Raw genomic sequence first — 11476 nt, 5'->3', positions numbered from 1 at the left:
ATTATACAAACCTAACACCATTAAAATGTACTTTTCAAAAGCATTACAACCAAAATATAAGAAATACAAATTTATCAGTGTTTCACATAGTCTGTTAAAATCTTACTGCAAAGAATTATTATGAAATCAGAGGCAAACAGTTTCGTAGCAAACGGAATGAAAAGCCTATGTAAGTATTTTGACTGCTTAAATTGTTTTCCATTGTTGTTTAGGGATTGGCAGTTTTTTTCAGGCACCGGTTCTCAGTGGAGCTTGGATTTGTGTGGGAAAAGTAGCTGGGCACCCTTGCCTTAGACTGACTGACCTCCCTCCAAGATCCAAGAGTCCTAGGGGCCACTGTGAATCCGTCTTGTCATCTTCCGACTGAGAGTCCGCGCCAGCTGGTCCACTGCAGTTCCGATGTATCCTAGTTCCTTACGCGATGTCAAGCCCTCAATGTTGCCACTGTACCACATGACCCAACCCCCCAGGGACATCAGAACCAGCAGTGCCCCTGAGTATACTAGGAAGTCTCCAAAATCCCTGCCCTTAATTTCCAGAGGAGCAAATACTCCCACCAGCAGAGCTGTGACACCTAGCAAGTCCATCAGCACAGCAAACACAAGTGCTAATTTGCAGTGTGACAGGCCTTCATAGCGGGGCAACATGGTCACCTAAAGGATGAAGTGGGTTTGTCAGTGACAATACTTATAGTCAATATACTATGATGATAAATAGCTAGTCTGGTACTTGCAACACTATGAATAATTGAGATCTGTAGTTTACTAATACCAGCAACTAAGATAAGCACAACACATCAAATTAAATATAAAATGTATTTACTCTTTTTACACATTAAAACGCTGGCGTTAATACCAAGCCGGATATGGAATATCGCTGGCAGTCTTTTGCAATAAACACGCTATTCTTACGTGTTTATTCATAGGTGCACATGAAATAACACCTTTTTCAGTTTTTAAGTAGAATTCCCCCCTGACGATCAATGTAACCTTCCATATATGCATACTCCTGCCGTAATTTACTTGTTTGTACTTCTGATCCAATGATCCCTGAATTTTGTTTCTACAAAAGACTCCACCCTTGAATAGTCATTTTTCGTTTACCGAAACACACCCGTCGCTGATTTTTACATACTTTACACAATCTATAGAGACCCGGTGTATACAGTGAATATTATGCACAATTTAATCTCACCTATCAAAGCGTGATTTCCTCCACACTCTTCCGTAGCTCTTTATATTGTTATTTGGGTTTTTATTGGAAAAAGTAAAGACTTCGCAAGATCCGCTGGCTTGCTTCCGGGTCCACCTTCGTCTCTTTCAGATGAGGCGAGTTACCTGACACCGATCATTCACCTGTCTTCGTATTGATTGGCTCAGTCTTTTTAAATCACAATGCAATAATCACCAGAGGTTAGATTCCGATGTAAATCATTATTTACATTACCACGGTAAATAACAATATTTACTAGAAAATTAAATGAAGTATGCCGCCAAATCAACGTTATATGGTTACTATATTGACATAGCTTTCAGAAATAGGCTTGTCGTCCTGGAGAAATTTGGGGTCTATGGTGTGTAGAAATCGACAAGTATACAACATTTTGCACATTAATTTTGAGTTTTTCAGAAACGTAGTCGTTAGTTATAGGGTATCGGGTTGGTTTGTGTAATTTCTTGACGATCCCTTACAATGTTCTGTTCGTTTTTATTAATTCTTGACCATTATGAACGCTCTCTTATCGCGACATGCGTGACCGGAAGTAAATCTCCGCCACGGGAAAACCCAGCATCGTGATAAAAGCGTATTAACTGTTAGCTACAATGTGAGGGGAAAAATACAAACGGGTATCTGGCAAAAAACAGGAATAGTGTTAGCTAATGCGTGAGAAAGAAAAAATAATGCAGGAAGAAATGGTTTGTTTATGTTAATTTATTGTCATAGTGTTAGAAATAAACACAGGTATGGATGTAACGAAGAGATGAGGGACTAGCTAGTTGGATAGTTATCTGGAGAATTGGGTAGGAGTTAGGTGACCTGGGTGATGTTTGGAATTACATTTTAGGGGGTTGCCTTCTCCACTTGTATGACAAATGTCGCTGTTTGCGGCAGAACATAGCAAGGTGGTATTGACGACTCTAACAAGCTACTTGAGAACTGTTGTGAAAAGACTTAGATCTGCAGTTCACTAATTAATTGCACACGCCCAGTTATTAATGGTTGTTGTAGCAAACAAAAATAGAAAATTAGGGAGACTGCACGTTCCTTTGAAATACAATTAAGATATTATTATTGTTGTTATTATAAATGTTAAGAGAAAGACATATTGGGTCTCTGTATCCTACATAAACCCTTCGGCTAATATGTCAAATTTTGGGAAAACAGGGAGCTCGCGAGAGGCAGGAAACCGGAAGCGTGAAGGGGGAGGAAACGGGGTCGCCCCACATACATGGTAAGTTATGCTTTAGTTCGTCTTGATAAATTGTCATGAATCCCTATACAGACGTGTTGCCCGTATGTCAGTGTAGAGTGACCATCACGCACATATCATTCTGACGATTTGGCATATGATGTTTTACCACATTTACGTTTGTCGCGATGCATCAGTGCACCCTTAGTCACCTTTTTTTCTTTTCCATTTCTCCCCGTTTCTTCAGCTTTGAAGAATGAGGACGGTTATGAAATCTCCATTCCTTTCGAGGTCAACACCTTTGAACAGTCTGGTTTTTTTAGCCAGAATGAACAAAACTTTGAAGGTAAGATTGTTTCAGAAATTTGGTAAACAACTTTAAAATCTGAACATTATTTGTTATAACCTCTTTTAACGGTCAAGAATAAACATAACTTACACTAAAAAATAAATGAGGTGCAAATGAGACTATTCGTCTGTTTATCACAAATTGTATTTCAGAGGTGATGAGAATGAAATGCTAGATTAATAACATCCAAGTTAACACTGAGGAAGCGTGTATCGGAAGCGATTCATTAAACAAAAAAATGCCACATGGTCGAAAATAGGGCTAGTTTTGCTTGTGCCAACATTGGTTAGCCTACATAAAGAAGGGATTTTTAATTCAGAGGGCAAATGAGTGCAAAATGTCCACAAACAGTAATAATCTATGAACAAATTTGTTTCTAGGAATTATGAAAGGCTTAACTATTAATGGAAAAATAATACAAATTCTGCAATGGGCTGGCCCCCCATCCTGAGTCATTCCCTGCCTCGTGCCCATTGCTTCCGGGATTGGCTCCGGACTCCCCGCGACCCAGTAGGATAAGCTGTTTGGAAAATGGATAGATGGATGGATGGATAATACAAATGGCAGAAAGTCACAGTAGTATTTTAAAATGTCACATTATTTTATTATAAACATCTGTTCCAGGGCTGATTAAAAGCTCTGTCAATTTTCTACTCGTGTTAAAAAAAAAAAGTGTTTTATTACGTAATTATTTCTCATTTACTGAGTGGTATTTTCGGTGAAGTGCCACACACAACTAAAATGCTGGAGTTTATAAGTTCCTTCCCTGCGTGTTTCTGCCCCCTTTCTGTCAGAGTCGTCGACGTCAGGGCTCCCCCCATCAGGATCCTCCTACCTCCTGATCACCAACTTGCGCACTCAGCTGCAGATCTCCCTGGAGAAGAACTCATGGCTGCAGAAACGCATCGAGGACCTGGAAGAGGAGCGCGACTTCCTCCGCTGCCAGCTGGACCGTTTCATCTTCTCCACAAAGAGCCAGGAGAGAAACGGTACCGTGGGAGCCCCATGACACAAGAAGAAATTACATTTATGATGAAAACTCATACGGATTCCTGTTCTTTTCCCAGTTTAGTATTGATCATATCTGTTTGTGTGTGCCTATCTTTAACTGGTAGAATATAGAATCCAATTCAGGGTCATGGGGGTCAGGAACCTATCTTGGCAGCTATGAGCAACAGGCAGGGAATCACCCAGGATGGGGTGCCAACCCATCATAGCATTCATAGAGGCATACTCGCTCATCGTTCACTCACACATGCACGCCTATGGGCAATTTGGTAACTTCAGCTCACCTTAGCATGTTTTTGGACTGCGATGGGGGCAACCCCACAATGACGACATGGGGAGAACACACAAACTCCGTACACAGAGCTATGGCGGAGACTCAAACCCAGATCCCACAGGTGGGAGGCAACGGTGCTAACCACTGTGTCACCTCACCACCCCCTGTGGAAACACATGTGGATGTAATTTTAAATTCTTTAAACTGTGGTAAAGAGCTTTTCTGTGATTGAAACCACAATACCCACTAACTAGGAGGTCCCTGACATTTCGCACCTTACAGTGTAGGTTATTACTTTTGTATACTATTCTGCAACAGAGTTTTATATACTGCCAGTGCAAAAAAAAGTCATCGCTTGAATTTAAATCAGCAGGTACTTAAAAGCCAATGATAGGATCTTTATTAAAGCTTAGCATCGTTATGCAGCAGTAAGTCAGCTGAATACCTGAATCTACTGAATGGCCAGCTTATATCATCAATGCATTTTTTTCACCTAAAGGCATGGACCTCTTCTGGGATGATATAAGAACATAAGAACTATACAAACGAGAGGAGGCCATTCGGCCCATCAAGCTCGCTTGGGGAGAACTAAACTAATCGCTCAGAGTCATTAAAATCTTATCTAGCTCTGATTTAAAGGAACCCAAGGATTCAGCTTGCACTACATTATCAGGAAGGCTATTCCATACTCTGACTACACGCTGTGTAAAGAAGTGCTTCCTTAAATCCAGCTTAAAATGTTCTCCCGCTAATTTCCACCTATGGCCACGAGTTCGTGTATTTAAACTAATGCTGAAGTAACTATTTGGTTGAACAGCATCCAAACCTGTTAGAATCTTATATACCTGGATCATGTCCCCCCTCAGTCTCCTTTGCTTGAGACTGAACAGATTTAGCTCAAGTAACTGTTCCTCGTATGACATTCCTCTAAGACTAGGAATCATTTTTGTGGCCCTACGCTGCACCTTTTCTAAGGCCACAATGTCCTTTTTAAGATATGGTGACCAAACCTGCACACAATATTCAAGGTGAGGTCTCACCAAGGAATTGTATAATCTTAGCATTACCTCCCTTGACTTAAACTCCACACACCTGGAGATATACCTCAACATCCTATTGGCCTTTTTTATTGCTTCCTCACACTGGCGAGAGTGGGACATGGAAGCATCAACATACACACCAAGGTCTTTCTCATGATCAGCTACCTTTATTTCAGTGACACCCATGAAATACCTGTACTTTATATTTCTGCTCCCTAGATGGAGTACCTTACATTTATCGACGTTAAATTTCATCTGCCAGGTATCGGCCCAGTCACTAATTAAATCAAGATCCCGCTGTAGCTGCTGAGCCGCTAATTCAGTATCTGCTACACCACCCACCTTGGTGTCATCTGCAAATTTCACCAGTTTACTGTATATATTGGTATCCATATCATTTAAATTAGTTAATGTAAATTAAATGTAAATTAGGAACAATAGTGGTCCTAAAATCGAACCCTGCGGTACCCCACTATGAACGCAGGCCCACTGTGACATTGTGCCTCTTATAACTACTCGCTGTTTCCTATCTGTTAACCAGTTATCAATCCAGGTCGCTACGGTACCTAAAATACCTGTCGCTTTGAGTTTAAGTAGGAGCCTTTTGTGGGGGACAGCATCAAAAGCCTTTTGGAAATCTAAGTAGATGACATCATAGGCCTTCTTATCATCAACTTCCTGAGTAGCTTCCTCAAAAAACTCCAACAGATTTGTTAAACAGGATCTACCTCTCCTAAATCCATGCTGGCTATCCCGCAAAATGTTATTGGAGTCCAGGTAATCTACCATTTTCTCTTTGATTATAGCCTCCATAACTTTACCAGTTATACAAGGTAGACTGATTGGCCTATAGTTAGACAAATTACTTTTTTGAAAATGGGCGTTATGAAGGCGTGCTTCCAATCAGAAGGTACCACACCTTCAGATAAGGATTTTTGAAACAGTAAAGTTAAGGGTCGGCAAATAATATCCCTCATCTCTTTTAACACTATAGGTAAGATGCCATCAGGGCCCTGTGATTTATTTATTTTGCCAAGATTTATAGGGCTTGAACTGTTAGATTGGTTTAGGAATCATTTTCACATGTGAATCGGGCAGCACAGAGTTTTGACCTTCACCACATCTCAGACTTTCAATGGGGTTAAGAAGACTTCACACCAACTCGCGTGTCATCAGTACAAGGTCTCGACGAGAAATTAGTGCAAATCTGGATGAAAAAAAGTGTTGAGATGCTGCATAAGCACATGGAAACAGTACATTAACGAATGTGCACTACAATCAAAGTTAAAGGCGACCCAACAAAATGTTACACCATGCGACTTTTTGGCCAGGAAGTGTATGTGCGTGTTTTTAAGGTGGTTGCTCAGTGTTGCCTAAAGTGTGCTTGTGCTCTTTTTAAAAAAGAGATGCATGAAATTTTTTTAAATAAAGGGCCTTTTTTTATTTCCACTAAGGCTATGAATCGAGAATGTTTTCATGGGGAAAGAGGAGAACAAATGAAAGGGGTAAGTGTACATTTTCAGACTGTCACTGTTAATTTGTAATCGGTTTTCATTTTGAGAATGAACGTTCTTGTGTCTGTCCCATAGAGCACCACTTTGCACCCCGTCGTCTATATTCCCGAAAGTCAGCATCTTTGGGCCCATCCGGCAGTGCTCACGTTAATTCCAGCCAGACCGGCAATCAAATGGGATGCGTGTTTTCTCCTGCACCCCCAAACGTGCTGATTCAAGGACAACCGGGGAGCAACAATGAAAAGATGGACAGGACACCTGGTGAGGTGGTGGGAAGCTAGTCTGTGTTTTAGAGCGTCAAGGTGTTTGTGTTATGGAGCGTATATTCTGTTTGTTTTTGTGCTTTTATGTTCCCTGACAGTAGTTGGAGAGGAAGAGCTCTTTGACCAAGGTGGTTACTTTGAGGAAGAGAGTGCGATGGCTGGGAGTGATGTAATGACAGGGGCTGTGACTTTGAACAGCCTGGGATCGGGATCCAGCAGTGGACCTCCGGGCGTGATGAGGCGGCGAAACTGCAGAATTGCCCGAGCGAAGGAGAGGCAGAGAGGTGAGAGTTTGACTGTGTGATGTCAGTGACTTGGACTGCACCCTTAATAATTCTCACTCTCATTCTTTGCCACTCCTTCTCTGTCTCCTCTACCAGAGTTTATGGGTTGGTAGCTGCGGTACTCTTAAGTTGTATGAGTGACAGGCTGACTGGGTGTCAAACCCATTTTAGTGTAATCTGCAGGATGTACCTAGGTAGGGCATTTGCTAAAGTAAATCCTTGTTTTTAAGTCTGAGAACTAAAGAATCTCATGCAGTAACCCCAGAGTGTGAATTTGCTATAGTAGCAATTTCCTCAGTGTTAGCTAGAAAGCTTGTTTGTCAGAGAACCCAATGAATCCTGGTGTTTTCTACTTGCCTTCCACCATGTTGCAGTTAAAGATGCGGCCGGGGTGCTCTTCCGGTACAAAAAGATCCTGATGACATACCAGCGGTTAAAGAACATGTCTAAGGCGTTCCAAATCCATGGAGTGGACCGCAACACGGTTGCTTCGACAACACCCATCGCAGAGTTGCTGTTGGTGGCCCCTGAGAAAGTGGCGGAGGTTGGGGAGTTTGACCCCTCTAAGGAAAAGCTTTTGGATTATGCTCGACGCTGCTACGTCTCCCTAGATGAGAAGACGCGCATGAAGGTCCAGGAGTTAAAGAAGAACCATCTGCTGCTGCCCATCTCCTACAGGTTCAGACACTAAGTGGACAGAAAGGCAGTGGGATGTGGGATCATAGAAGGAAGACCTTCTGGTAGATGTGGCTCCAGAAATGAGCTGTACTGGCTTTATGTGGCCATGCTGGGCAGTTAGGGCTCAATGTTTTGGTGGATTGTTGATTGTTTAATTTTCTAATACCATCTTCGTATCTTAAAAAGGTTTGAGAATTTAATGCTACAAAAGTGTGGGTGAGCATAGGTGGGCTATTTTTGCACGCTGAATGGCAGTAATCGCTCCGCTGAGCGTAGCTGGGAAACACCTGGCGAGATATGGTTTCTGATAGTTGGTTAGAATGTCTATTTTGGACAGAGCTGGTAAAAGGTCACTACTGCTCGTCTGACTCGCGCTTGGGGCTCTTTGGAAACGGCATTAATAGGTACGATGAATTGAAATGGATGGTATTGTAATGTGACTGTTGTGGTATCTCAGAGTTGGTGTGATTAAAACTAACCAGAGTAATGTATGCAATTCAGCAGTATCCATAGACAGACTCACTGTAAAAACAAGCGCTGTTGTACCCATTGACTTGGGTTCATGCACATACATGCACACGCAAACACTCTTCATGGCCACTTCCTTTCTCTGACCCTCATTCCTTTTTCTCAGTTAATGCTATTTGCACAATATGTCTGCTTGCTGTAATCAGTGTTACATCCTTTTACTGTAGGCTATATTTGTCCTGTACTTCAATGATCTGATAAAAAAAATTGTATAATGTAATACACCGTTATTTTTGCATTGTAGGCTGACATATTGAAGTAGTATATTATTTAATCTATTGATCATTTTACTCTGCTATCCTTTGGTAAATTGAACAGTTATGCGGTTGTGCTTCTGATTTGTGTTCAAGCTGTAGTCTTGTACTACTGTCATTGCATGCTTTATGATATAAAATGCAATAATTTGGAAAATGTGCTCTGGTAATAGTTGCAATTGTCTGTGAATTTGGAAAGTTTTTTTTTGATTGGGAAAAGAAAATGTGGTTCTCTGCTCCCGCTTGTATTGGATGAAGTTGCATTTTCTTCTGATTTGAAATATAGCAATTGTGAAATTTTAAAGACGATTCAAGGTTAGGCAAGTTCCAATGTTGACAGCTGTCAATTTCAGTGTCTCATTTCACAAAATATTCTGGTGTAATCAACTGTGTTATTAGCTTTAGTATATCTAAGTAGTGTGTGTATTATGTACAATTAAATACAGAAATTGACAACCCCCCCCCCCCAACTCACTGTAATAGCTTAAGCACTATGTGAAAATGAGAATGCCTACGACATTTAACTCCTGTGAATGTTCACGTCTGTCACCACTTCTCGATTTTAGTTTAGTGCGCCAAACCCTCTGAAACTCAAGCTGTGTGCAGTAGTGCTCAATACGGGTCAGAGAGAGTCTTCAGTTCTGCCTCAGGAATCTATCGTTATGTGATATACAACCTATGTGATGACTCTGATGGTCTCTTAATCTCGTTCGCAGCTGTTTTAAATCAGAATGCTTTATTTGAGTATATAAATCAGAGTATATTAATATATTCTACAAAGCAAGAGGTATTTGTCCTACTAAAAAAAATGCATTTTGTTGATTATGCTAATTACGATAATTTAGAAATGCAAATAAAGCATTTTGTTTCTTATAAAAATTGTAGGTTGGTTTGTTTTGTTCATGAGGGAGATTGATGTGAGTTTTGTAATGAGCTCTTTTACATCTAAAGTTAAAAGCCTCTGGCCTTTAACACTCCCGTGTCCTGCACAAGCCTGGCTCTCTTGTCCATCTGTGAGGTATTTGCTTTGGAATTCAGCTCCCTTCACCCAGGGGCTGTGACTGGGCCCTCCTCTCCCACAAGTGCACAAAACTGGCCCTTAGCTTCTTTGGCAACCTTTCTGTCTGACAACAGCTAAGTCTCTGTCAGTGCTCTGCTCTGCTCCGAGTTGAGGTCAGCGGCGCACCATCCCCACCATAGTTCAGTCTCAAGCAAAGGAGACTGAGGGGGGACATGATCCAGGTATATAAGATTCTAACAGGTTTGGATGCTGTTCAATCAAATAGTTACTTCAGCATTAGTTTAAATACACGAACTCGTGGCCATAGGTGGAAATTAGCGGGAGAACATTTCAATCTGGATTTAAGGAAGCACTTCTTTACACAGCATGTAGTCAGAGTATGGAATAGCCTTCCTGATAATGTAGTGCAAGCTGAATCCTTGGGTTCCTTTAAATCAGAGCTAGATAAGATTTTAACGACTCTGAGCTATTAGTTTAGTTCTCCCCAAGCGAGCTTGATGGGCCGAATGGCCTCCTCTCGTTTGTATAGTTCTTATGTTCTTATAAACAGTGTTGATGTTGCCCCGCTTTTCCGCCCTGAGCCGCCGGATGGTGGACCAGAATCTCCTCGAAGCCGTCCGGAAGTCGTTTTCCATGGCCTCACCAAACTCCTCCCACACCCGAGTTTTTTCCTCAGTAACCGCCAAAGCCGCATCCCGCTTAGCCTGCCGGTAGCCGTCAGCTGCGTCTGGAGTCCCACAGGCCAAAAAGGCCCGATAGGACTCTTCTTCAGCTTGACGGAATCCCTCACCACCAGTGTCCACCAGCAGGTTTGGGGATTGCCGCCGCGACAGGCACCGACCACCTTACGGCAACAGCTCCGATCAGCTGCCTCCACAATGGAGGCGCGGAACATGGCCCATTCGGACTAAATGTCCCCCGACTCCTCCGGGATATGGGAGAAGTTCTGCCGGAGGTAGGAGTTGAAACTCCTCCTGACAGGGGATTCGGCCAGACATTCCCAGCAGACCCTCACTATACGCTTGGGCTTGCCAGGCCTGGCTGGCTTCCTCCCCCACCAGCGAAGCCAACCCACCACCAGGTAGTGATCAGTTGACAGCTCCGCCCCTCTCTTCACCCAAGTGTCCAAGACATGCGGCCGCAAGTCCGATAACACGACTACAAAGTCAATCATCGAACTGCGGCCTAGGGTGTCCTGGTGCCAAATGCACATATGGACACCCTTATGTTTGAACATGGTGTTCATTATGGACAATCCGTGACGAGCACAGAAGTCCAATAACAAAGCACTGCACCGTTCAGATCGGGGGGGCCGTTCCTCCCAATCATTCCCCTCCAGGTCTCACTGTCATTGCCCACGTGAGCATTGAAGTCCCCCAGCAGAACAAGAGAGTCCCCAGGAGGAGTGCTCTCCAACACCCCTACCAAGGACAAAGGGTGGGTATTCTGAACTGCCGTTTGGCGCGTAAGCGCAAACAACAGTCAGGACCCATGCCCCCACCTGAAGGCGAAGGGAGGCTACCCTCTCGTCCATTGCAGTAAACCCCAATGTACAGGCACCCAGCCAGGGGGCAATAAGTATGCCAAACCCCGCTCGGCGCCTCTCCCCGTGGGCAGCTCCAGAGTGGAAAAGGGTCCAACCCCCCTCAAGGAGACTGGTTCCAGAGCCCAAGCCGTGCGTCGAGGTGAGTACAACTATATCTAGCCGGAACTTCACAACCTCGCGCACCAGCTCAGGCTCCTTCCCCATCAGAGAGGTGACATTCCATGTCCCTAGAGCTAGCTTCTGCAGCTGAGGATCAGATCGCCAAGGTCCCTGCCTTTGGCCGGCGCTCAACTCACATCGCACCCGA

General features: G+C 43.2%; 1 protein-coding gene across 3 annotated transcripts; it reads left to right on the top strand.

Annotated features, from left to right (window-relative positions):
- The first annotated feature begins 1733 nt into the window (after positions 1-1733).
- ccdc106a (coiled-coil domain containing 106a) lies at positions 1734-9481 on the top strand. Of its 3 annotated transcripts, none has more exons than XM_049025779.1 (8): positions 1734-1916; positions 2386-2452; positions 2658-2756; positions 3554-3748; positions 6536-6586; positions 6671-6856; positions 6960-7142; positions 7517-9481. In XM_049025779.1, the coding sequence occupies exons 1-8, from the start codon at positions 1881-1883 to the stop codon at positions 7831-7833; spliced, it is 1134 nt and encodes a 377-aa protein (XP_048881736.1). In that variant the 5' UTR covers positions 1734-1880; the 3' UTR covers positions 7834-9481. The 3 variants fall into 3 exon arrangements, with proteins under 3 accessions (XP_048881736.1, XP_048881737.1, XP_048881735.1); XM_049025780.1 differs by having other exon boundaries at positions 1735-2123; positions 6957-7142; XM_049025778.1 differs by having other exon boundaries at positions 1737-1916; positions 6957-7142.
- The last annotated feature ends 1995 nt before the right edge of the window (positions 9482-11476 follow it).

This window comes from Brienomyrus brachyistius, chromosome 9 (assembly GCF_023856365.1).
Source record: "Brienomyrus brachyistius isolate T26 chromosome 9, BBRACH_0.4, whole genome shotgun sequence".
NCBI lineage: Eukaryota > Metazoa > Chordata > Actinopteri > Osteoglossiformes > Mormyridae > Brienomyrus > Brienomyrus brachyistius.
The sequence above is the reverse complement of the archived record's forward strand: the minus strand, read 5'-3'. Positions and strand labels throughout refer to the sequence as shown.

Coding starts and splice junctions, on each gene's coding strand:
- ccdc106a (XM_049025778.1), top strand. CDS start 1,881: ATGCGTGAGAAAGAAAAAATAATGCAGGAAGAAATG. Junction 2,453..2,657: donor GGGGTCGCCCCACATACATG/GTAAGTTATGCT, acceptor CCGTTTCTTCAG/CTTTGAAGAATGAGGACGGT. Junction 3,749..6,535: donor AAAGAGCCAGGAGAGAAACG/GTACCGTGGGAG, acceptor ATTTCCACTAAG/GCTATGAATCGAGAATGTTT.